Below are 27,643 nucleotides of genomic sequence, written 5' to 3'. Positions count from 1 at the left end.
ACCCAGGAGCTGGTATGACCTCAGGCTCAGCCATATCCAAATCTTCAGAAACTATTCTGTATCTTTATCTCTGCTTCGCAGTTGTGGTTTTCCTCTCGCTGGTCTTCTGGTAGGCAGGCTTTCTTACCAGCAGTGCCAAGCTAGCTCCTGAACCGGGTGCCACCAGCTCAGTAGGACAAAAAGGAGAGGACTTTCCCCCGGGATGATTCGGTAAAAATCTGGAAGTTTTCTCTGATTGACCTGCTAGTCACATGACCACATGTGCCTCCACCAGCACTGAGAGAGAGAGAGAGAGAGAGAGAGAGAGAGAGAGAGAGAGAGAGAGAGACAGAGACAGAGAGACAGAGAAAGAGAGAGAGAGACAGAGAGACAGAGAGACACAGACAGACAGAGAGGATGGAGTGGGATGTATAAAGCTACATTCTAGTGAGAGAAGGACTATTGATCTCCCAGGAGAAAACAGACAGCTTTACTTCTCCTGGAGAAAAAGCAGAGACGATCAACTAGGAATGCCTGTGAGGAGGAAGGGAAAGAGAAGCAAGCCAACTGGGGGTTGAACTCCCCTCTCTTATGGCTGTATGAAATTTGTTTTTCACTTGTGAAATCTGTAGATAAATGGAGTATGCTTTATGCTGTTAATTTTAAATCTACGTCGTCTACGAATGATTAAATGTTCCTCTAACAAGTGCTTTATTTGTCATTATCTGAAAGCCTCAGGAACTGGGGGTGTATTTGGTTTCTTTAACTTCTAATCCCACATAAAATGTTATTGTTAGTTCTCAACAGAAGTGACATTAAAAGTCTTCTTAATTTTTCAGTAATATGCACTCATTCTCTCAGTTTTTCTTGAATATTCCCAGCACAATCCTAGCATAATAAAAATATTCTTATATAACAGATCTATTTCCTGGTAAGTGTCTAAATATTTGGTAGCTTTCCTAATTTGCTTTCTGTTACTATGATAAAGAACCAAAAGCAACTTGGGAAGGAAAGAGTTTATTTTATCTCACACTTTTCAGGTTATAGACTATCTTTGAGGAAAGCCAGATAGGAACTCAAGCAGGAACAGAGACAAGAACTACGGAGGAATACGGCTGACTAGCTCACTTTCTTTCTTGGTCTCTGCTACCTTCTCCTATAGCCCAGGCCTACCTGCTTAGGGATGGTGCCACCCACAGTGGACTGGTCCTTCCCACATCAGTCATCCATCAAGACAATTCCCGCAGACATGCCCACAGGCTAATCTGATGGAAGCAATTTCTTGGTTGAGGTTCCCTCAGCTCAGAGGACACACAAGTGGTCAATAAAAACCAGTCAGTATATTGGCCATTCAGGAAAGAAGCAGGGTCTGTCTACAGAGGTGCATGGGCCCTCTGACTTCTCAGCTTTAATGACTGGCTTCCAGGAGTGTATCCCAGATGTGCCCTGACCTCATGTCAGCCATTTTACCTCCTTATGATTTCTGGGTTCTTTTTCTTCTTCCTGAAAAGAATACAAAAGAATAACTATTCTATGAACGTATTATAATGAGTACAGTCAATAAAATATGTAGTAAAAATTCTTGAGGCTAGGAGATAGCCCTGCTGATAGAGCTATCGACAAGTTGAGAACCATTACTTTAGTCTGTGTCAAGCTGGCATAAAACTAACCAGGATGGAGATTGTCACAGAAAGCTACACTGGTCAAGTAGCAGAGAATAGGAGATTTCAGAATGCTTTTCTCTAAATGGGATGTCTGTATCACATTCCCTCGGGCCAACACTCACAGACGATTGTACAGGACCAGCAGAAAAACTGTAGAGCTAGAGGTGGCGGATGCCTGCAGTAAAGCAGGGTTTCCCCAAACAGCAGGGCAGTTGCAGAGATAAACCCACAGCAGTTGTGACAGCATCCACAAGATCTGCACAAGTTCAAGCCAGACAGAAATCTCAGGTGGTGAGGAGAGATGAGCATGAATCCCACCCCTAGACAAGAAGCTGCAGACAACCGAAAGCTGCTAGGACAGGGAGAGTCCATTTTTTTAAAAAATGGTTCCTGTGTGGTTCCTGGTAAGTTGACCATGCTCCCATGGAAATCCATGTAACGGCGTAAATGAATGCAGACAGATTGTAAAAATATATACAGCTTCAATGGGGAAATAGACTTACAGAACCACCATTCCTGCAGAGACCAGGAAAGCAGAAGGGGCACACGGGCTCCCGCTTGCCGGATTTATAAGTGAACATTCGCCCGAGGCGAACACGCCCCCTATCGGGCTAGGCTTAATCCATAAGTCCAAGAATACCTGGGAAGTACAAAACAGAAAAGATGGACTAAAAGGAGAAAAGAATTAGACAAATGTGGGTGGGTGAGTAGGGAAGGGGGATGGATCAGGGAGGAGTTGAGGGAGGTGGTGAAGATGACGACCATACATTGTATGACCTTATCAAAGAACGATTTAAAAAAGAAAACAGGAAACAAAAGAACACTCTCAGTGAAAAACTATAATGTAAATGGTGAGCTAGATGTGGTGTGGCGAAACTCTAATGCCGGATTCAAAGGGTTCAGGCAATGGAAGACAAGGCCAACATTAGCTACACAGGAAGCTGGAGGCCAGCCTGAGCTGGAGAGCCAGACACAGCCCCAAGAGTTCAAAAATAAACAGAAACACATATTGCAAACTTACATGAGTAAATATTATAAAATATTTATAGTCTCAATAAAATTGTGAGAAAAAGAATACAGTACAATAGATTTGTTAAAGGAAGATATTAAATAGAAATCTATAAAATTATACAAAATACTGATTAAGACTACAAAATGCATAAAAGGTGAGAAAGAAAAACAACAAAAAATACAGCACAAAGGAGCCAATGAATAAAATAGAGTAATTTAAATAAAATGGCAATGAAATAAATTGAGTGTCTTTATATTATAATTTACAGCATATAATAAAATCTTGAAATGACATGATGGTATTGTACCACGTGGTCCTCTTACCCCAAACAAACACTCCTCATCCAGTCATGGGAGAACATCAGAATAACCCCAAGGGAGGGTTTTCTCCAAAGTAGCAGACCTGGTGTTCCCTAAGCTGTTAGGATTACCAATGTGGAGTGGGAGGAGGGGACACAGGGGGAATGGGAATTGGCATGTAATAAATAAATGGAATGAAAAAGATTGTCAGTATCAAGGAAAGTATGATACATTTCCAGCTAAGTGAAGCTTAAGGATGTCAGAATGGAATAGTCTACCTTGGGTGGAACCCTGGGATAGGAAGAAAACACTAGAAAGAAACTAAAGAAGTCAGAATGAAGTACAGCCTTTAGCTAAAATTAATGTATTAATGCTGGTTCATTAATTGAAACAAACATATCATAGTAATGTAAGATAGTAATAGTATCAGAAGTTGGGGTGTTGGGTACATGGGAACTTCCTACATAGTATTGGTACCTTGAAATTTTAAATGCATTAACTGGCTATGATATAAAGACTCTTGTGGAGGGGAGGAAGATCCGCACATGTTGGGCGGCAAAGACTGTAGCTATCAGACCCAATGAGTAGCTCCAGTAAATGAGTGTATTCCAGAACAAGGCTGCACGTATGAGCTCACAGCACTGTGGTAGCATACACAAGAACATGGACACGAGTCAGATGGGGTCCCAGCACCAAGGGGGAAGTAGACATAGGGTCCTTCCCCTAACCAAGTAGCTATTTGCCAATGATAGCCACTGACAGAGGCAAAATGAGTTTTTTTCCAATGCAGTATCGCTGAGATGGTCCCCAACACACACACACACATATACACACAACATCAACAACAACACCCAACAAACAACAACAATGAAAACCTCTACATTTTTGTGAACTTTTTGTTATTGTTTGGCATTTTTGTTTGTTTTTAATTTTCACTTTTTTCTGGGTTTTTGAGAGAGAGCGAAGTCTTGCAAGTAGGTAGGGGTAGGGAGGATCTGAGACGAGTTGGGGGAGGAGAAAGTATGATCAAAATAGATTGTATGAGACATGCTAATAAATAAGGAAAGCCCATGTCTTAGAAGTTCATAGATCATATGAAGGAAAGTACTACTGACAGTTAGCTAAATAGACAAAGTGTCAATGTGCCTTCAAAATGTCTGTTTATACTCCCAAGTCTAATAAGAGAAGCTTTTATATGCAGGGAATGGCAGTGAATGCATAGACTTCGCGGCTGCCCAAGATGCTGAGAATAGAAATAGAAATAGGGCTTGGCCCTAAGCATGCCATTTATCCTAATTCTTGCAAGGCTCCTGGAACAGGGCAGAAGAGGGGATGAAAAGAACATAACATAAGAGGCGAAAAGATAGCGGGAGGGAAGCAAAGTCCCATCCTCTAGACACAGCACTCAGTGTGGTCCTAACTCCCAGCAGTTGAGATCACCTGCTCTGGGCCTGCACAAGGCAATTCTCAGCTGTCAGTCATGTACTGGGGAGGGGCTTCCAGGGCCCGTACTTTTTACTGCTGAATTGTGGGCCACTGGTAGCCACTGTCTTCCATTGTGTGACCACGGTGTACTCACCAGACTCCATTGGATAGTTCCAATCCCAAAGTTACACAGATGGCCCTGGCAAAACCCAGAGGGACATGAACAAAATGAGAAGACATAAATGTCAGAAAGAAAGTACCCAGGAAGAGGGAGTTTGGTAGGGAAGAGAAAAGATGGGAGACAGTTGGAATGAGAAAAATCAGAATTCACTATATGCACGTGTAAAGATGCCAAAGGACAAATTCAATTAAAAATTAAAATAAATGAAGCCGAGAAGGTCAAAATGTTCAGGACAAGCTGAGATGAAGAACATAATTCTAAAAGCAAAGTTGAGAAGCCCTGGTGGTAAAAGTGAAGCCTTGTCACTGGAGGAAGGTGGCCTCTGAAGGCATGCCTATTTCGTGAGCCAAGCTAATTGGAGCCAAGTTCTTACTGTTTTGCTCCACTTCAAAAGAAGATTTCAGCAGAAATACTGAAGTTGAAATAAAATATATTAATAAAATATAATTGCCTTATTAATACTGAATCACACAGGGGATTTTTCACCCTTTCTATTAAGCTTTTGTTTAACGTTTTAGTACTAGTCTAGAACTACTCGAAAGGGATTCTTTGCAATTGCTTGTTTTACAGTGTGGCAGCCTGTCATGAGGACTTTCAAGAATCCTGCATGTGATAAAAACAGTTTTCAACACATATTTTCCACTCCTCAAGCCAGGGCTGCAATTTAATGCTTACATTCTCTTATTCTATATGGTTTTTTGCTAATAGGAGATCTCTCTCTCTCTCTCTCTCTCTCTCTCTCTCTCTCTCTCTCTTACCAGGGCACTTGCTAGCCAAAGCTTTTATTTTATAGAACGTGCATTACTGCTTGAAATCTTTCCCCCTAGTTCTAAAGCATACCTTAGAGGCCGGCCTCACCCATGGGAAGCACAGGAAACCCCAGTTCTAATTGAACTGGTGCACCTGACTCAAACTGCCCGAGAACTATTAAAGGGTCACCATAGGAAATATCCCACAGTCAGTTTACAAGGTCGTATTTCTGCACAGCACAGCAACAACAGAGAAAATGGCATGTTCACTCTAGTGTTTCTTATCTTCTTGACTAATTCGTGTGTTTGCTTATACCAAGGCCTTACTTTGTAGCATTGGGATCTAGGTTTTCCTGCCTTAACCTCCTGAGTGCTAGCATTTCAGGTGTGAACTTCCGCAGCTGGCTCTAGATCTAGTTTATGAACAGTTTCTCCTTCTACTGGCTTATTTATTTCTTTGTCAAAATAAAAAGATGCACATGCAGGTATACAATAGTCTGTATGGGGCTAAATTCCCATAACTCACTTAGAAATAAGCATGGATTGGACAATAGGGAAGCCAGTGCGCTGAGCTGCTCTGGGGCTGCATGGGGTTGACTGGTCCAGGAGGTCACTCAGGTCAAGGATGCTTTGTAAGCTGGATCCAGACATAGATTCTTATCACCGGGATGACCACATCTGCTCTGCTCTTAGCAAGAGTGAAGCAGAAGCTTTGTATGTTGTGCCTGTTAAATGAGAAAACAAAATGAAATTAAAATATCTCAAGGATCTGTGTCTCACAAACCAGGATCTTAAAAATATCCCAGCCGATAGGTCTTTACTGAAGAATTAAGTAATTGCGGCCTGCTGTTTCCTTTAGAATAATACCTCCCGGGGGTGATGCAAGGAGAGGCTGTCCAGGCTGTTACAAACTACCCATCTTGCTCACCTACACTCCGAGCTCTTTGGGAGATTCTGATGCTTGAACAGCACCCAGGAGCCAGCATTTAGATAGTACTTCAGGCAGTCTGGGGCCCTCTGTTGGGAAAGTGCTCCAAATACTCTTGATGTTCTGGTCCTGTGAAATCAGACTCTTTATTTAATGATAGGACTCTATTTTGTTCATTGCAGGATTGTTGGTTTGTCTCAGTGAGGAGTTTTGCGATTCTGGGCAACTTGTTTTTCTGGTCTGAGTTCCTGCTATAAATGCAAAGGCTTATTCCATTGCTTAGAGTCGTTTGGCAGCCTCTCTGAAAAATCTGAGAAATAACCGCATAGGAAGGATGCTCCCCCTCCCTTGGGCACTCTTCATGCCTTCAGTTGCTTCCGTGTCCTGCACAGATATTTTGCACGTTGGTAATGTGGGGTTTTCCATCTATGCTTGTCTAGAGATTTTATTCAAAGTCAGGTGTAAATGGTACTAACCCTGCCCCCTGCTTAGAAATGAAAGGCACCCATCACCCGAATTCCCATATATTTAAAGTGTGTCGTCTCTTATTGAATTTACTGTTTCCAGCTGTGCAGAAATACTTATGCTTATGACTGTACATTTTATCTTCCGTTAGATTCTGATTGTGTTTTGCTGTTGTGTCCCAGATAAGAAATATGTGTTTTGCTTTAAAAGAACTCACTAGTTTAATGAGTACAGCGATGAACAGAGTTTTTTAAAATTGTGTTAACTCATATCTTTTGTAAATGTTCAATCATTTACTTGTTAAGCATTCGGTACCTAACCTGTGGTCTGCTAGAGTCTGTGTAGGCTTGGTGTCATGAAAGTAAAATGTCTGCTTGGCCCTTCATGCTGCTGTGCGGATATCATTATCTATGGTTAGGCAAATGTCCTCCTAAAGGTTAAATGTTTGGGATGGCAATAAACCAACCAAGAAGACTCAAAAAAGAAAAGACATACATCAATGCACTCATCGGTGAGCTTTGTCCAGTGAAGGGTGTTCATTGTTTTCCTTTTAATACTTCAAGCTCTTTTTCCTTCCTTCCTTCCTTCCTTCCTTCCTTCCTTCTTCCTTCCTTCCTTCTAGGTGTGCATACATGTGTATGTGTATATATGTATGTGTGTATATATGTATGTATGTATATATGTGTGTTTGTGTGTGTGTGTATTATGTGTGCCATACATAGATAAACAAGAATGGACACTTGGACTAAGTTTGAAATCCACGAGTAGACCAGCAAGCACATGAGGTTGAAGTGATTTGCTTCTTTTCTGTGTGTTCTTATTTCAGATGACGGGAAACTTTCCTTTGAGGAATTTAAAGCATATTTTGCAGATGGAGTTCTCAGTGGAGAAGAACTACATGATCTCTTCCACACCATCGACACACACAACACCAAGTAAGAAATATTTCCCATCGGCGGACTCCGTAAATGAGGTGGAGAGGGTGTGAATGAGTCACTCAGACACGTCGAGGTTACATTCTGTAGTGTTCGACTCTGAAATAGCCTTTCCTAAAAATGCAAATGCTCTAAAACCCTTCAGAACCTTTCAAATAATTCTTATGTATTAATTTTAGATTGCATCCTCTTTATAGAATAAAAAACAAAGAGGGCATGATAAATATAGTCCATCATTAATAGATAAGAGAAATCCATCTGTTCATCTTTGGTATAATCTAAACTTCCTTGTTTGAAAATTGTCTTCTGGGCATTATACTGGCATGCTGAGATGAAATGACTGCTCCTTGAGAGCTACAGGCAAAGTCAGGCACAGGATAGCTCTGGAGACTTGGTGCATGAGGGGGGCCATGTGGACCCCTCTTTTGGAGTAGGAAGATTCTGTTTGTGTCCCCCCCCAAGCTGAGATAATGAGGACTTTAGGAATATAGCAGCATAAATGTACTGCTTGTTTAAGATTACTGAGCCAAATCATATTATTTTTCACAGTAACAATTAAACAAATCTAACAGGAAAGAGCATGGACTCAAACGTGCCTGGAGACGTGCCACGATACCTACTGCCTGAACGATCTCATTTTGCTGTAGGCAAAGCCCTGACTTGGTTCCAGGCAGTAAGCCAGTCTGCTGACACAATGCTCCGGAGCTCTTTACCTATGAACAGACATTTTTCTTGAGGCAAATGATTTAAAAAATTAAAAATTAAATTCCCTTTATTCAAGTGGTTGAATATTTTTAAAAGAATAAATATCTAGACTCCAATGAGATTTTAATTTAAATTGGCAATGCCTTAAGTCTTTCATTGTCAGAAATAGGATTAGATTTAGGAACTGATAACTTCAGTATACTATCGAAACTGCTGCGATTGGTGTATTCGCAGGATGTTGCAGCAGGACATTTGCGAATCCCAAAGAAGGGATAGATCAGTGTGGCTCAGAAACTGAGATAAGAGAAAGTAGAAACTTAGGCATAGAAGTATAGGAAAGTGGAGAGAACATTTCAGTCAAGAGAAGGCATGATGCAATAAGCATTTGGGAAATACATAATGGACTTGGTGTGGGGTTTTTTTTTTTTTTTGGTCAGGGAAGGGAGGACACAAGAGTTGATGGAGTGGGCCTGGGAGGACTGGGAAGCTGTTGAGTTTGGGATGAAATTCCCAAATAATCAATAAAAAACAAAACAAAACAAAAAAACTCCACAGGTAATTCCATTGTGTGAAATTCTAAATAACAAATAAAAATAATATGTTAGAAATAAAATAGATGTTCACAAAATAAAAAAAAAGGGCATGGATAAAGTTCTGGGTGCATGAGATGAGGAAGAGTTAGTTCTGATTCTTAAAGTGTCATTTATATATCTAAAAGGAAGGGAAGGAACAGAGTAAAGAATGGGCTGGATGAGAAATAATATATTCTGAGTTTTTAAAAGTACTTCAACTTTATGCAAGGCGAAGGTGACCTAGTCAAGAAGTCTAGCAATGTCTTATAGGTCGCTGTGGTTCCAGTGAGGACCCAGCTAATATGATCGGGATGGAAGAAGACAATAGCTCTTAGGTAAAACTTGGATGGATTCTGAGGAAATAGAACATTCGTGCATGGAAGGAAGCCATCAGGAGAAAGGGATTCAGAGGAGGCAAAGGCTCCATTTTTGTCTTAGGAATCCGAATCCTGTTGGAAGTTGGTATGCTCACACTCCATCAGGATGCTGGTGGTTTCCTCCTTAATGTGTCAAGTTTTAAAAGTATCTGGATTTGGAACATTTATTGAGGCTTCTGGCTTTAGAATTTGGTGTCACTAATATCTTTCTATTGCATATTTACTCAAGTTAAGGAGAAAGTTTTCACTTGGTTTTGCTTGTTTGATTTTGACTTGTATTTATGTTTTTAATAGTTTGCATTACTTTGCATACATTTAAGATTACTGAGTACCAAAAACTGAGATGAGTAATGATTTATACAAGCCTAAAGAAGTGTATATTTTTATTGCTTGTTCTTATATGCATTAGCAACAACCATGTTTTCTGGCATAATTTTAATCAATTTAAAATTAAAAATATTAGTTGGGGACCTCTGAATTATATTCATGAAATTCATCCTTAGAACGGGTTGTCAGTGTCAAGCTTTGATCTCTTACAAACATTAATTCAGTCTTCAGCATAGAAATCCCAGAGCTTTATTTTAAGCTTATAAAAAACAACTTTCATCTTGCATGAGCCAAGTTTGTGCTCTATATGCCAATTATTTCTCTTTTTCTACTCACTTTCTCAGAACATATGCTATCCTCTCAAATACTGATGCTACCCAACAACCAAAGTGCTCTAATGTAGCCATGAGTACAGCCTGGCCCACCAGAAGCCAATTAACATTGGTGAGGTGGAACCACACCAATTAACTCTCTCTTCACTTTTCGCAACTCCCTGGTCCTTGTCCCTCCCAATGTCTGGTGGTGGAATATTTACTTGGCCGTAAAATCAGTCTTTTAGAGAAGTTTAATTATGGCTTGTATCTACAATGCAGTAAACTTCATGCACATTAAGTATCAAAGCTAGGCAAATTATTTCTTACAAAAAGGGATGCCCTGGTTGAGATAACTTTTTCATTCATTTCCAAGCCAGCCTATGAACACTGCCCCTTGTTTTTAACAAAAGCGTCTCACAGTCACCGTCCGTGATGCAGCAGGAGCTCGAGCTCCGTGCTGAGAAATCTCGCCCTAAGGTGAATCCCCGCAGCATCTCTTGCTCAATGCTGTGTTTCTTTTTGAGTGTGGCGAACGGTTTCTCAGAACTTGCATTCCCCGCACATCTAACCCCAACATTTTGCTCAACGCAGAGTTTTTAAAAATGAAAAGACCCCTCAGTGGAAGGAGAGAAATTTGAAGGCAACATTTGTTCAACTCTCTATCATCTTTTTAAATTAATATTTTAATTGATAGGGGCTTTATTCATTAGGCAGGAGCACTCAGAAAGTTTTTCTGTAACAATATGATACTTGAATTAGATGGTCTGATGAAGACAAGATTGTGAAATTAAAGACGTTGTTCACGAAGAATGGCATTATTAAAGACTAACTTAAATTTAGTAACTGTGAACAAGCTAATATTTCAAAATAAATTGAAAATTTCCCCTTCGTCTTATTAACACTTTATAGCTTTAGTATCCGTATTAATTGTCTTCTTTCTAGGGAAACATGCCTATTTTTTTCTTTTTTAAGAAGAGAAAAAACGTTAGCCTCCCAACGATTTCAGTTAGCCTTCTTTACTGCAATCCTCCCAGCCGCAGAGTATGTCTCCTAGACACATATTTGTCTTCCCAACAAAGAAAATAAAACCTATTCAGAAAAGAATACTCACAATGTTATGAATATTTAAATTTTGAGAAAATAATACTAGAAAAAAACTAAATTTATAGCTAGATGTTCATAAATGAGGGCCAGCACCCTGGAAAAAGTCAAGAATAGAGGTAAAATTGTTAGGTCGGGGAGAAACTGTCAAAGCACACAGAAAGTACTTTCTCTCCCTAGAAAGCCAGCATAGCTACATTTTGCAATCAGTTAGATGAAAATAAGAAAATTTAGCAAAAATCCTTATGGTATTAGTCATAGCAGAAGCAGGGGAAAATCTCCCTAGAGACCTAAAGCAATTCTGCCAGTGAGCTGCACTTAGGAGCTCCAGATTGTCGGGCTAGACCAAATGGTAGACCAGATGGAAGTTTTGCTCATGATGCAGAAAGTGAACATAAAGAAAAGCATCCCAAACTCTCAGAGAGGGGCTCATGACTAGAGACTCATACGTTCAAACAGAAGATTCTTTGTTCCAGACTAAAATAGGTTTTTTTGGATACTGAGCACTGATATTTCAATCCTGTGCTTGTCGACTCACTGACGCTCACCAGAGTGACAGAAATATCACTGACTACTAAAACGAGTTAGTTCTGGAATTGAAAATATTCTTTCTTATACTAAACTGATTCTCTCTCTCTCCCTCTCTCCCTCTCTCTCTCCCGCTCCCCCCCCCCCTCTCTCCCTCTCTCTCTCTCTCCTCTCCTCTTCTCTTCTCTTCTCTTCTTCTTCTTCTTCTTCTCTCTCTCTCTCTCTCTCTCTCTCTCTCTCATTTCTACTTAGTCTGCTCCTTGGGGTCATCTGGAATATGAATATTTTATTTCATGTCTCTTCAACATTTGAAAGCAGTTTTTATGCACAAATGATGAGATTAGAATCCCATAATAATTAGAGAGTAATTACATCAAAGACTTTGTTTCAAATGGCAGAGATATGCTTCATCTGAAATAGAAAAAGGGTTTTAGCCTACATTTATGCATGACTGTTAATTCCTAAAGTATGATGAGTTGGTTGATAATGCTACTGCCTTCCTTGAGTTATTCATCACACTGCTTAAGGGGAGATGTAAACACCGGGGCTCTCTGAGAGGGTGTGCAGTCTAGTTGTGCGTGGCATTGTGATTAGAAAGCTCATTGCCATTCTAACCATGAGTGAGACAGATCTCCTTCAACTGGCACTGAGGATATGGGAAGTAAAACCACAAATTTAGTACCTGGAAAAGTAGAGTAGTCCACGATTCCAGATGTCAGTTACAAATATGGAGTGGCTAAAAGTGCATAAGTAAGAATACAGAGAGTGGGAAGTGATAGAGCTATAGGCCAAAGGAACAAATGACCAGAAAAGTTCATAACAGAGTGGTCAGCCTGGGCAAGCCAGGGTTGAGTTTTGATAGTTAAGATGAGGAGCCCTGGCAGAAAGGTACTTGCAACTCAAACTGGCCAACAGAAGTCAGCATCAAACACAGTCTGTTTTGACGCATGACTAAAGTTTACCTGTAGAAACTAGGTAAAGGGTTTGTTGATCCTTTGTCCAAACCCAAAGGCTCCAGTTTTGAGACAGCCGCATATGGAAACTGCTTTTAAGAGACATGGTATTTAGTATGATTTGGATGAAGGATTCTCAATGCTGCAGAGCTAGGGAGAATCAGTTTTTGAACAGATATTCCTCATTCTTTGGGCATGTGTGGAATGTATCTTAGACTCGGCACTGGGGCCCGAGTCACGAGTCACGAACTAAAAAGCGGCACCCGGGAGCGTGCTGTGTTAGCTAGCGGGCTAAGCGATTGAAAGTGCGCTTCCTGAGCTCCGGTAGCCTAATCTACCCCCACGTTGGGCGCCAAAAATGTAGCGGTGTAAATGAATGCAAAATAGATTGTAAAATATATACACAGTTTAATGGGGAAATTAGACTTACAGTACCATGGTTCCCGCAGAGAACAGCAAGCAGGTGCCTGATTTATAAGTAAACATTCGCCTGAGGCAAGCCCGCCCCCTAAGGGGCTGGCTTAACCCTACAATTCTCTCCCTTGCTCAACTTGGTAAAAGGTCACAATAAGGAAAATGATACTATAAAAAAGAAGGACTTCTTTGTGAGTGGCATAAGCCTAAATTAAGGACAACTTAAAGAAATTATAACCTTGATCACGTGCTAGATGAACCCATAGGTGACTTTTAAGTGTGTGTGCACAGCAGGCACTGGTATGCTGGTGCTCAGACTCCTCCCTGTTTTTGTTTACCTGTTCCTGCAGCTCTATCAGTTCTTATTTCAGAGGGACTGAGAGGTCAGGATGGCTGGGAGACAGCCCGGAAAACTATCAGAGAGACTGCGTTCTTTAGCACCACTAAAGCAAACTCCTGGCTTTGAATCATTACCCTACTTTGGTATTATGAGCACACGTGAACAATTTATCCCTTTTCCAGGGGAAGAAGGAGAGTTTGAACTGAAACCAGGATGCTGCATCTGAATAGAGAAGTATAGATTCTGGGCAGACACAACTTGAATTTCTCACAGTTTAAAGGATTTCTTACTCTGCCTCAAAAATCTTTATCATCTCATAATTTAAAGAAATAAAACCATCCCCTTTTGAAGAGCAAAAGAGACTCAGAGAAGCTAAAATTCTAATAATAGGGTCAGCAGAAAAACCTGAAGTTACTTATAGTGAGAAATCCTGAAGTCAGGAAAATCTCTGCGCTCTAACAGGCATCCTGGTCTCGCTAAGGTATCATGGTCCTCCCCTTCCCAGTAGCCCCTTTGCCCTTGACTTACCCATCCATTTGTCTGACCAGTCCCTTCCTCTCTACAGTCTTCTAGAACCATGCTTGTCACACCACTCCTTTGAGCCTTGGGGTCCATCCTGTGTCCTTTGTGTATTTAGGATGATTGCCAACATTTGGATGTAGTAACATCTGGTATTTATTCACTTACTCCTTCACAATCCCACCTCCTATAGATCTTAAAGTGTTGATTTCATACCAGTTTAACTCCTTGAGAATTTAGAGAATAGGAAGACTTGTGTCAGCTGGGAGGTGGTGTTGTATGCCTTTAATCCCAGCACTCAGAAGCCAGAGCAGGAAGACCTCTGTGAGTTTGAGGCCAGCCTGGTCTACAGAGCGAGTTCCAGGAAGGACACCAAAGCTACACAGAGAAACCCTGTCTCAAAAAAAGAAAGAAAAGAAGGAAGGAAGGGAGGGAGGAATGGAGGGAGGGAGGGAGGGGGAGAGAGAGAGAGAGAGAAAGAAAGAAAGAAAGAAAGAAACTCATGAAAGAAATCCTTCATCATCACATCCTTTATCCTTTGCAGGTATAGTTTTGCCCACAGAAGCTGAAAAGCCCTGACTCACTTTAATTTGCTAGCAAATCTCCAGTTATTTGTTCTATTTGTCTTAGAGCTAACCCAGGACCACAGAATTTTTTTATTATTCATCTATTTTTAAGATGTGTTTTCACTTCAGTAATTAGATAAGCCTAATTACTTACTTGGAACATCATTTTCTCTAACAAAGAAATGAAGAAAAATAAATATATGCATTTTTGAGTATTGGTTTGAAGCTCTGTTCTTTCTCATGAAGGAATTTTGTCAACAGCATCTTGATTTTTTCCTAAATCAAGTCGCTCCACAACCTCTAGTGTGGATAGGGACAGAGCTATCCTCAACCCACATGGAAGAGTAGAAAATTAATAAGCCAAATTCAACTTTACAATCAAAAAGATTATCATACCTTGGGAGCTACAGAGATAATTGTACAACAGAGATAATTTTATGGGGAAATGATTTATCCTTAGTTATAATTTAAGAAATAAATTGGTTCTAATTTTCTCTGATAAAGATAGCAGTGAAGCAAAAATTTTGTATCACATAAATTTTTCCAAAAAAATTAATTTCTAAGGGAAATGTGCAATTAATAACAGAATAGAGAGACTCAATGATTAGACAGCTACAGTCTGGGCATTTATTTGTATCACTTTGTGTAATCTTCACAGAGACTTTGTAAGAATGCATTACAAATTCACAGCCCGCAGTTCATCAGTGCCGGTCAACCGGTGTGCTGAAGTTGCTCGCATAGCTTGTGCAGAGGTATAGGATTTCCCAAGGTCTAGTTAAAAAACATCTAAACTCCCTTCATTGTCATGCCATCTCAAGAACGTTTCATATTTTTAGCTGTTTTATATACCAAAAATCAAAATATTTCAAGGCCTTTCTTAAAAGTCACATTCAAGTGTCTTATTCTGATGAAAAGATGGCTAGCTCCCCAGCCATAGGATATATTTGGATATACAGTAGAGAGGCAATTATTTTAATTGCTGCCTTTATCTCCTCTCTTTTTATGTCTATTGTGTTCGGTTCTTAAAGTGGGAGTTGCTACATTGTAGAAAAGTTATTCTTTTTTTCTGTGGACATTAATTCCATTCTTCTCCCATTTTCCTCCTTCATACCTGGAAGGCAGCTTCTACTTTTAGCCCTCTCCCGGCCGCCTTCGCTCACTTCGCTTTATTTTCTCACTGTTCTTCGGAAGCCTCCGAGCTTCACTGTTTTCTTAAATCATCTATATTAGAGGCTGCAGTTCAAACATTTTCAGTATGATGCTACCTTTGGGTTGCAATCCATTCGTCCCCATGAAGAACGTGAACTTCCCTTAGCCTTAAGTGAACTCCCTCACTGAAAGCATGAGAAGCCATGGGCATTGCTAAAGGTGTAGTGCAATAAACCGCTACTCAAAATAAAATTTCATAGGGTAAATTATTTATCCATAAGTATTGTCTTCTTTCTAACTTTACTATTATTAACCAAATGAATGAAATAAATCAGTAAAAGTGGAACAACCATCTCTCTAAAGCACACGGTACTCACCTCTTAGACTGTTTCTTCCCGCACACCCAACACACCAGCAAAATCTGCTCTTAGGAAATTACCACCACAACTATCTCAGTACAAAGTTTCTATTTTTAAAACCACATTATTCTTAAAAAAAATGTTATTAAGGCAGGAGTTATTTCAAAAACCTGAAATCATAATTTTTAAAGTGAAGGATTTTCAAAAACAACTCCTCTGAAAACATTTCCCCAGCTGTCTGTATCTCCCTGCGTTCAAATCTCCCAGCCGATGTCTTGAGGCAGCGAGGGCCTGGAGAGGTGGTTCAGTTGGGAGTCCTCTTCAGTGGGATGAGGACGTTTATAGAATACAGCCTTGGGAGCTTGTTACCCCTTCCAACCCACTGGCATATTGATCTTGACCATCAAAGCCTCAAGAACTAGGATAATAAAATTTTTGTCATTTATTAATTACTCAGCCCAAAATATTCTTTTAGATCGCTGAGAGAGATTAAGTCACCCATGAATAAGAGAATAAAAATAGCATGGTTGTTGTAAAATGAACTGAAATAATGCAGAAATTCCCAGGTCAGAGCATAGAACACCTGGATCCCTGTCACTTTGACATAATCACAGGAGTGTCTGCTTAAAATGGCTTCTATTTATATATTCTAGTTTGATGATGGAAAACTGTTTTCTTTTGTCTTTCTTTTCTTCTACTATTTACCCTTATTCTACCCTGTAGCCAATCTTTACCACCTGAAATATGGCTTTATGTGTATTGCTCAACAATGTATGTTATGTGTTTTATTACATACACCCGTTTCTAAGTTTCGTTATTAGATTGCCTTTTCTGCATTTTCTTGGGAACATAAGCTTTTCTCTGCAGTAACTATATCAGTTGCAGTTGTAGCTCTATTGTACTCATTGTTTGAAGCTCTCCTCCCCAAGTATGAACTCCATGCAGGCAGACATCCTGACTACTTTGTTTTTCATTGATTTTTTTTCTACCATTATATCCAGCCCATATCGTGAGCTTGATAAATATTTGAGATGAGAAGAAAAACACATTCCTCCTCTTTTGTACCTCCTGCCGTGCTCTTTTCTTGAATACCCTTGCTCCCATGTGTGGTAAAGTTGCCAGTCATGAAAGTTTATCAAAGTCCCTATGCAGGAATGCCGCAATGTATGCGTAAGACTCACAAATTCGGCAGCCTCGGGCTTGAATCGCTTCATAGTCACATTGAGATTATTCTCTGCATTGGATCTTCATTTCTTTGCTAAAAGAAGGAAACCAATATAATAGCCCATTTTTACAAAACTTACCAACAGTATGTAAATAGCTGCCCCAAACAAGAACAAAACAAAGATGATTAAGATGTATTCATTAACCTTTCCAGCTTCTCTTGATCATCTTTCTTTTAGGTGTTGTAATTACAATCTATGCCTTCTTAAAGCACCATCTAATTATATAATGTCATTTTAAATAGTTGTTTTATTATCTTGTTAATCTTGTCTCCAGATCTAATTATAATTTCTGAAACAAGAACTGTTGTTTACTTGCGATCACTGTACTAAACTTTAAATAGTTAACTGATTGGTTGACACATAGATACGGTATATTGATTAGATGTAAGGTATTTTTGCAGAGGTATATTTATAACAACTTAAGACCCTATAGATTGCAGAGAAGAAGTAACGCCACTGACAGGATCTATCATATAAATTCTTTAATTGGCTCTTTTATTTGGAACCCAGTAGATGCTTAATTTGGTTTAAGACTGAATGCAAATTAGTATCAAAGGATATTTCTTTTAAAATAATACTTTGTTCTTGTGAACCAAAACCTTTAAAATGTAATTTAAAGTATAAATGTGAATTAATTCCCTATTTTAACAGACACAGATAGGTACAAATGAGTAATTTATTTTTCCCAATATTAATAGTTCTTCATTTATATGTAAAATGGTTTCTATTGCTTAGGAAGAAGTGCTAACTACATAGAATATTATGCTCTTCTCTGGCCTTAAAAGGTTTCTCAGTAAGAAGAAGATAGACTAAATAACAAAGGCATTTAGCACTTATCCCAAAATCTAATAGGGTGAGGCTGAGCACCAGCCTCGAGAGAACATTGGTGTTCTTGTCTCATTCACTAATGGCTTTAGGGGTTTCATTTTGTTTTTATGATTTTCAAGGATTCTATTTTTAATCAGCTTCAGATTAAGCATAGTGATTCAGAATGATTAGAAACCTACCTCTATTAGACCATAGGGCTGAGGGTTTGCACAACTGATTTTCTCTATCCTCCCATCCTGGTTGCATGGGGTTGAAAAGCATAAAGGCTCACTTGAAACCACAATGAAGAATTTCTTTCTGCTGAGGTTTTTTTTTCACTGTGAAAATCCAGACAGTCAATTTTGATAACAATTATTCTGGCTGAGTTCGCAGATCTCATGAAATCAGTCATTTATTCCCCTACATATTCGGTTATTTCTCCATTAAGTGCTCATTCGTCACCTGCAACAGATGGAACACATGCCGTCTCTTAGATATGAATAGTTTCTTCATATTCAAGAAAAGCTGACATATTCATGGATAGGAAATTGTTTTCCAAATAACTTATAGAAACAAACTTTTGTTCCAATATACATGATGTCTTCTACTCCCCATGACTGAGAAGTAAGGCAAGACCCTCACCTCTTGATATTCCCATCCGTATTTGACTGTAGCCCACAATCTTCACAGTGTTTAATTTTGATGATAAAATATAATTTATCATGGCTGCGAATTACTTTATTATAAATAATTGCTATGTTCAAATAAACTATCCTTTAAACAACATTATGTCTGGAAGTTATTTACAGGCAGCTAACTGTTAAGGAATGTTTCTAGGCAGCCAGAGATGCTTGTATAATGCATTGATCTCAGGGAGGTCTCCTGCCTTACTGTGTCCAAAGGTCATTTGTTGAAGAAAAGACTAGGGACAGGGAAATAGAATACCATTACTTGAATATTATCAAACTCTTTTCTATGGATTAGGAAATAAACAGAGAGAATTACTACTTATTATCATTTTATATTTTTCAGAACCATAAATAATAATCTTAAAACTGTGCCTGGTATATTAAATTATCTTTTGTAACACATCCAACCTTTTCCAACTTCATGGAAAGAAATTATATGTCTACTGGATTTGTTTAAATGAGAAAAACTGAAAAGCAGTATCCAAAATCAAATTTGTTGCTTGTTATTTTATCTAATTACTATGATTTCCTACCTGTATTCTGCATTCTCCATATTGGATTTTAGGCCAATATATTTTAAGTTTCATTGTTTTCTATTGTCCATTAATTGTATTTATACCTTGGATGATTCATGAAAATGCATAGAAATAATGTATTTAAAAAGATATCTCCAGAGATATATATTCCAATGAAAAAAACTAGGGTATGCCGCCTCCACCTTCCCTGAACAAACACAAGCCCACTCATCATTATAGAAATAATGTGTTTAAAAAGATATCTCCATATATATATATATATATATATATATATATATATATATATATATTCCAATGAAAAAACTAGGGTATGCCGCCCCCACTTCCCTGAACAAACACAAGTCCACTTATCATTACCCGTGCTTGTAGGGATGTAGGACTGTCTATTGGAGCATGGATAGAGTCTCAGAAAAGAAATTGAGCCTCCCTCTCCAGTGAGTCATCAGTTGTCTGTAGCTTTGGGACTTTGAGCTCATTTCTCTCCTCTAGCGTTTTGGCTGGCTTGATCTTTCCCTGGTCTTGTGCTGCCACAGCCCCTGAGAACTCACATGTGCAAACATCACGTTGTGTCTCGGAAACACTATGCCACTACAGTCTTTATCTTCCGTGATGGTTTCTGGGCCTCAGGAGGAGCTGTGACTCAGATATCAGGTTATGCTTTTAATTTATTTTTTCTGGGATTCATCTTCATTGAATTGTAATTTTTTTCCCTGTGAAGTGAAAAGGGCTATCTTAATTTTAAAGCTTGTGACAGGAATATCCTTTCCACAGGAACAGACCACACAGGAAATGTTTGCCCGATTTATGATTTTACGTCATTAAGACAAATAAAACAAACAAAATTTTAACCTGAGCAACATTGATCCTTGAAATCTAAGATAAAATATAATAAATATTGCAGTTTTCATTTGACGGGAGCTGAAAAAAGAATGGTTAAATTGTTGTATGAGACACAATCATGAACTCGGCTCTGTCTTGCCCATCCAAACGTCTTTCAGCAAGGAGTTACTGAGCATTTACTAAGTGCTGGATATTCTGTTTGGTCCTGGGGGTGTATCCGTGAACTAGAATTTTATCCTTTAGTAGAGAAAGCAGGCACACAGTGTGGTTTCTCCAAGCTTGGAGAAGGGAAAGTGGACACAAAGTACCATTGCTAACCTAGAAACTATTTGTAATTGATTCCTGCTGGGAAAGAAAAAAATCAGTTTTAGATTATCAACCACACCTCAGGGAAAGCCCTGTGCCAAGGAACAGTTGGCCAACACAAAGTGGACTCCATGTTGTTGTTGTTTTCCTGCATTGCTTGTTTTGGTTTGATTTAGTATTTTTGTCTTATTAGCTTTTGTTGGTTTTATTTTCGTTTTTGTTTGAGAAAGAGAGAGGGAGGGAGAACTTGAAGTTGGGTAAATAGAAAGGTAGGGGTGTGTGGGAGGAGCTGGAGAGGGCAAAGAACACAACCAGAATATATTATATGAAAATATTTTTATAAAAACAAAGCAAAAAAATGGTTTCTAATAACAGGGAAATGCAGTGTTGGAGGGAGTTGGCACACTGACCTGGTCTAAAGAGCTTCTCAAAATCTCAGGCTGATGGTTGAGTTTTCATGGCATATTAATAAAGAAAGGCAAAGAAATAGATATGGTAGGAAAGGAAAAGAGGAGAGGAGGGGAGGGGAAGGAAGAGGAGGGGAGGGGAAAGGGGAGGGGAGGGGAGGGGAGGGGGGGAGGGGAGGGGAGGGGGGAGGGGAGGGAAGGGGAGGGGAGGGGAGGGGAGGGGAGGGGAGAGGAGAGGAGAGGAGAGGAGAGGAGAGGAGAGGAGAGGAGAGGAGAGGAGGGCTCAATCAGATAGAAGGGCATGTGTGAACACCCTTAGGTGAGAGAACGCAGTATGTTGGACTCAGACATGCTGCATGCCTGAAGCCTCTAGCTGAAACTAAGAGGAGATGCTTGCCAGGCGAGCCTTGGCTGTGGACAAGCTTAGGAACCAGCGTGGCTTTCAGAGTTCTGCCCTTTGTTCAGGGCAGAGACAGGCGAGTCTCAAACCTGATGCTGGCTGGAGTGAAGAGCAGATACACAAACTGAAGAGAATTGACAACAGGTGACAAGCCTAGGGGTAGCGTGCCAATTACGAGGTTCCTACAGCTGTTCTTGACCAAATGCCGTCTGTAGCACCCTCTTGTAGGTCTGTACCCCTTGTCTTCCTGAGTCAGTTTAAACATTTCTGATCTAGAACAATCTTGATAATTACCCCGGGGTGTAGAAAACTACTAATGGTCAGCATTTATGAACTGTTTACTATGTTCAGGTCTAAGCATATTTTAGTCGTTAATTTGTTCAATCTTGAGAGTCAGGTATGGTGTGATTCATTCATACCTTTAATCTCAGCACGTGGGAGGCAGAGGCAGGCAGATCTCTGTGAGTTCAAGGCCAGTCTGCTCTACACATTTGGACCTTCAGGCCAGCCAGAGAAACATGGCGAGAACCTGTATCAAAAAAAAATTAATTCATTCTTGAAAGCACACTCCAGGTAGATTCCACTTTGCACATGAGGGAACTGAGTCACGATGAAGTGGAGAACTGTCCCAAAGTCGCATCATATCCTGCCCCACTGCTCAGTGATTTTGCCTTGGACACTGCCGTGTTGTCTGGAAGAGCAATCTTCATTCTGTTTCTGGCCAAGAAGACTTTGCGGTGCTTTACTCTCTGTGAATATTAAGTGGAGCTAATGATATGTGCTGGAAGGGAGATTGTGAAAGCTCGGAGACAATGTTAAGCAGTTTGTTCTAGCAGCCAAGAAGGTGCCACATAAATAGATGGAGTTTGTTTAACTAGAGTCGGTAGTACTTGTGAATACAGAGCCACGCGGTACGAGGATTAATTAATTGCTTGCTGCTGCCTCTTGGGTTGGGCAGGGGAAAGTGTGGTGACTGTGAACTCAAGCCCTTGACTGATTTCTGCACAGTAGCTCCCCGTTTGGGAATACGCATGATATTTGGGAGTTCACTGCTATGCCCAATCAATAGAAATCTTTTGTTTCAAGAGGTGCTATAAAGGACAACAAAAAGAGACCAATAGCCTAGTTTAGGCAGAGAGTCCTGTAGGATTAATCTCTTCTTTTCTAAAGACCTTTACAAATGAGAAGCAGTTGACAGAAAATGACTCTACCACCACCCCCATTATGTCTTCTAGATGCAACAACACCTTGTAAAATGAGCTTTCTTCCAGGGTGTAGATTCGCACAGTAGAGAGGGAGAAGACTGAAACTATCTCACGGAACTCCTCTGATAGGGGAGCTAAGAGCTGGTTTTCCTGTTTGAGATTCCCTGTCCACTCCTAGGGTTTGGTTGGGCAACAGTGACAGCATCCTGAGACTTATTTCCAAGGACATCAAGGAAGGAAAGGAGCTGAACAAGTTGGCTTTCAAGCGTGGAAGAAAAGATCCTTCCTGGTTGGTAGTGGGGAACAGGGAGGTCTGAATCCACTGCTATCCTGAGCAGGCAGTTGACGGACTGTGCAGCCAGCAGTGCCTGTGGCTTCCCTAGAGCTACACTGGGAGTTCTACAAGCTGATTCCAACCCACTAAGAGGTTTATTTAGCTCCAACTTCAAAGGATAACTTTGTCCTGAGCCTTGAAGTTGTATCGAAGACAAAATCTATACGTGTAACAAATAAATGTGATGATGATCTTCTTGAACCTACACTAAGAGGCAAGTGTAGGACAGAGGGTGGATTGACTTAGCTACACCTTAACATCATGGAAAATAGAGGAAAACTCTCAACAGGCCTCAAGAGACTGTGTGGGAGGGCTCTTTGGTGGCTGTTCCCTGTTTGTTTTCTGGGGACTGGAACAGCTTGTCTTTTAGAGCTTTTTGCTCATCAAGTTAAGTTCTGGGCTTTCTCTTCTCTGTGGACTGTCGCTACTTTTTAACCATACCTAGAGGCTTCTCTGACACAGCGCGTTTTCCATAACACCAAACAGCACAAAGACAAGGCTGCCATTTAGATGGCCAGAGGACTTTTCATTGTCTTTCTTGATAGATCTTGGGACATTATCTATTTTTTTAATGAAGTGTTTCCAGTGTGAGTTTTATTAAAGTTGATATAGATGGCAGATACAGAAAAGTAGCCTTGGCTGTGGGGAAAGGGTCAGCATTCGCGGAAAGTGTGCCCTGATGTTCAGTGTCTCTCCAGTAGCATTTCTTTGATAGATGGGATTATCAATCCCTTTCCTATTGATATGCAACAGGGTTGTGGATAAACACTTTCCTTAGCAAAGAGGTGGGGGTCTCTTCATACTTTCTCCTTCTGTCCTCTTTAAGTCCCCAAACAACTCTGATGAGCAAGACCACAAACAAGATTTTCAATATTGCTTATCATGTGGCATAGAAACTTGTTGGATGAGTTCTCACAAGCTGCTTTATGTGTTAGAGAATGGGCTGCTTGCTTCGTGCATCCACACTATGCTGGGGTGTGGGGCGCTGGCCCAGCCACAGGGACAGAGTCCACACTGAGCTCTGGAATTGGCTTCATTTCACTTCAGCAAGTGCCTGTTGAACCCTGGCATCAGCTTTGAGCTAGGAAGGACCAGATGCCCATCACAGCAGGAGAGAAGCAGAGCAGGACACTGACCGAGGTCACTAAGGAAAGAGCCCTGCTTGGGAAGGGGATTTTCGTTCCAGCTCTTCTCCGCTATATTAAATAAGCTGAGTTTGAAGGGGTTAGGTGATTTCTGACAATCATGATTGACCGAGCGTTGTCGAGAAACTGTGTCTTCTGACTCTGTACACTGTACTGATTTACAGCAGAGTAGAGCAGAGCACAGCACTTGGGTTTAAATAGAACGTTTTCCTTCTACAATTCAGCTTGGTTTTGTTTTGAGCTTTCATTCTACCGGGGAGTGCAAATTGATTACCAGTCAATTCAGGGTCACTCTCATTCTCCCTTGGGGGTTTTGTATAAGTCTGGGGTATATAAATCATACTCTTAAACTACTTCCTATATACAGCGCAGTTGTGTGTGTGTGTCCTCAAGAAGGCATTGGTTCATGCTCCGCAGATTGCATTATTCTGTACAATTAGACCACACATTCTTTTAACTGAAAAGGTTGATTTTTAGACCAGAAGATGCAACGCTACATATCTAAATCAAAGCCATATAACCCGAAAGGAGCATTTGACACTTAGTTTTATTTCCTGTTTTCTGTAGTAGAAAACCCTGAAAAGCCACTTCGGAGGAGAAATGTTTTTTTTTTTTTTTTTTTTTTTTCAGATCACAGTTCCAGGTGATAGTCTATTGTGTCAGGAAAGTCACCTTAGCAGAACCGTGGAAGAACAGGATATGGCCATCAAGAGCAGAGAGCAGGGAATTAACAAATTCATGCATTATACAGTCAGGATTCTCTGCCCAGGAAACAATGCCACCCAGGGGGTCTTCCCTCTCCAGTCAATGTGATCAAGAGAATCCCCAACAGACAAACCCACAGGTCCGTCTGATCTAGACAATCGTTCTTTGTGGTTCTTCATAGGTGATTCTAGATTGCTTCTAGTCAGCAATTAAAGCTAAACACCACGTGCCAAAAAGACATTGGTCACCAAATAATCATACCATAGCTATATTCAGAGAACTGGATTTTCAAAAAATTGCCCTTTTTTTTATTAGTATAATATAATTACATAATTTGTCTATTCTCTTCATTCCCCCCAAGCCTCAAAATATACCTCACCAGCTCTCTCTCAAATCCAAGACCTCTCTTTTTATTAATGGTTCTTACAAACATTAAAAAACTTTTTTTCTTAAATTTTTTTTTTGTCTTTGTACAAGAAGTAACCTCTCCTTAATCCGGTGAAAAGTTTTGTAAGTGAGCAGTGGGATTCTCTGAACAGCTGGATGTTTCTGTTTCCTGAGTATCATCTGTTTTCTGAAATTTTGAAGTGGATTTTTCTTTAAGTAGTTTTTGCAAGCAAAGCAACACTTGCATCTTTCTTTGAGTTGCTGCGATACCTCGGGGCTTTTCCAGAACGGATGCCACCTGGTCCATCCTAAATTCTGTCAAGCATAGAGCAAGCTGGGCTAAGTGAATAAAGTGGCAGATCCTTAATTACCACAGAATGGGGCCTAATTGCTTTCCTGCCAGCTTTACCGTACCGCAGACCAGGGAGATGGCATTTGATTTTCAAGTGGGTTACATAAGCCAACCTCTCAGCGCTGGGATGACAGACTGCCCCAACGTTGTCAGCCTGCACTCTGATGGAGATCTTTCGGGCTCCTGGGCTCTCAGTGTAGCTGTGTGTGTTTTGACATGTAGTGTCTTCCCTGGCCTGATATTCCAACACAGCTGCTCTTAATATTGCAATGGCAGGAGCCACTGTTCCCCAGAGACTGCCCTTAAACTCAATACTCCAGGAGGAGACAAAAGGTACCAGACTCGGCTGTGTCATCAAAATGGAAAGTGAAGCACTTATGTCATAATAGTTTCAATCTGTGAACTCAACTTGATCTCTTGTTTTATTAAAATTCAATAGTTTTACCGGCCTCAAAAACTGCCTCAATAGAGATTTTGAAATCTACTCTTTGTCAAGAAAGGGAGGTTAGCTTCAAATGGTTTTTTTTTTTAAATATATATTTTTTTCTTTTTTTATTGAGAAAAGGAGAAAAAAAAAACAAGTTTCCACCTCCTCCCAGCCTCCCATTTCCCTCCCCCTCCTCCCACCCTTCTCCCCCTCCCCCCACTCCTTTCCCCCTCCCTCTCCAGTCCAAAGAGTAGTCAGGGTTTTCTGCCCTGTGGTAAGACCTAGGACCTCCCACCTCCGTCCATATCTAGGAAGGTGAACATCCAAACTGGCTAGGCTCCCACAAAGCCATCACATTACGTAGGATCAAAACCCCGTGCCATTGTCCTTTGCGTCTCATCAGCCCTCATTGTTCGCCATGTTCAGAGAGTCCAGTTTTATCCCATGCTTTTTCAGTCACAGTCCAGCTGGCCTTGGTGAGCTCCCAATAGATCAGCCCCACTGTCTCAGTGGATGGGTGCATCCCTCGTGGTCCCAACTTCTTTGCTCATGTTCTCCCTCCTTCTGCTCCTCATTGGGACCTTGGGAGCTCAGTCCAGTGCTCCAGTGTGGGTCTCTGTCTCTATCTCCATCCATCACCAGATGAAGGTTCTATGATGATATGCAAGATATTCGTCAGTATTGCTCTAGGATAGGGTCATTTCAGGTTCCCTATCCTCAACTGCCCAAGGAACTAACTGGAGACCTCAGCTTGGGCACCTGGGAGCCCCTCTAGGGTCAGGTCTCTTGCCAACCCTAAAGTGGCTCCCTTAACTAAGAATTGTGGTTCTCGAATTTTGCATGCAAATGGATGGAAATAGAAAACACTATCCTGAGTGAGGTATCCCAGACCCAAAAAGATGAACATGGGATGTACTCACTCATAATTGGTTTCTAGCCATAAATAAGGGTCACGGAGTCTACAATAGGTGAATCTAAAGAAGCTAAGTAAGAAGGGGAACCCAAGGAAAAACATATAGTTATCCTCTTGGCTAAGGGAAGTAGACAAAATTGCCGGGGAGAAAATTGGGATCTTGGGGGTGGGGTGGGATGGGGGTAAGGGGAGATGGGGAGAGAAAAGTTAGAAGGGAAGGAGGTCGGGCCTTGGGAAAACAGGAGGATTGGGATAAAGGAAGGTTGGACAGGGGAGCACAGAACCACAATTCTTAGCTTCAAATGTTTTAGAAATAGGCCTGCACCATGGGTAAGAAACAAGTCATAGGGGTTATTTTTTTTTTGTTTTATTTTGTTAGTTTTTACGCATTTTTCTCTAAGATGCCAGACTGTAGAGAAAATGACAGACCAAGAGTGAAGATACAGCACTGTTTAAATTATTTCTCTAATTTAGCATTGAAATAATAGAAGATTTTAAAATACATATACTTTTATCTTGAAAATTTCCAGAATTACTTTTAGCAGAATTACCAATGACATCACTATGGTTGATGATTATGTTGAGTTATCTTTTCTGTTTCTATACTACATGAATTTGCTTTTGTACCTGGACTCTCCAAGTTAGAAAGGGAAGGACAGTGGAACAGCATTAACTTAATGTGCCAATATTAATAGAGGCAAGAATAACTAAATATTACCTGTCAGAATGGTTGCCAATTAACTTTTGAAAACACTTAAACCTCTAGTTCTCTTCATGAAGCAGAGGGAAGAAAATAAAGATAGAGATGTGGTAAATGAAATTAGGTAGAGTCTGTCTGTCTGTCTCTCTTTCTCCCTCTCTCTCTCTCCTTCTCCCCCTCTCTTTCCTCCCCCCCCCCGTGTCTGTGTGTTCACTGGAAAAGACAATGGCTTGATTTTAATGTATTATGTCTTGAATATCGAGTAATTCAATAGGATCAGTGAAGTCGCTCTACATGGAGGAAAAAAATTGCCTTCTTGGTAGGAATTTCCCTTACCCTTAGTGTCCAATTCCACAGCTTAGAAATGGTCATAGGCACTGTATTTTTTCACTGGCATTGTATA

At 40.4% G+C, this 27,643-nt stretch overlaps 1 protein-coding gene across 1 annotated transcript in view; it reads left to right on the top strand.

Annotated features, from left to right (window-relative positions):
• Window positions 1-27,643, top strand: part of Necab1 (N-terminal EF-hand calcium binding protein 1) — a 142,316-nt gene that overhangs the window by 20,532 nt on the left and 94,141 nt on the right. The window contains exon 3 of the mRNA XM_041657582.1: window positions 7,529-7,637. Coding sequence (XP_041513516.1) covers window positions 7,529-7,637 — 109 coding nt within the window. The remainder of the gene's footprint in view (window positions 1-7,528; window positions 7,638-27,643) is intronic.

Source organism: Microtus oregoni, unplaced genomic scaffold (assembly GCF_018167655.1).
Source record: "Microtus oregoni isolate MIOR12 unplaced genomic scaffold, Mior012 000008F_ref0000371, whole genome shotgun sequence".
Lineage (NCBI taxonomy): Eukaryota > Metazoa > Chordata > Mammalia > Rodentia > Cricetidae > Microtus > Microtus oregoni.
This window is presented reverse-complemented; position numbering and strand designations above follow the sequence as displayed.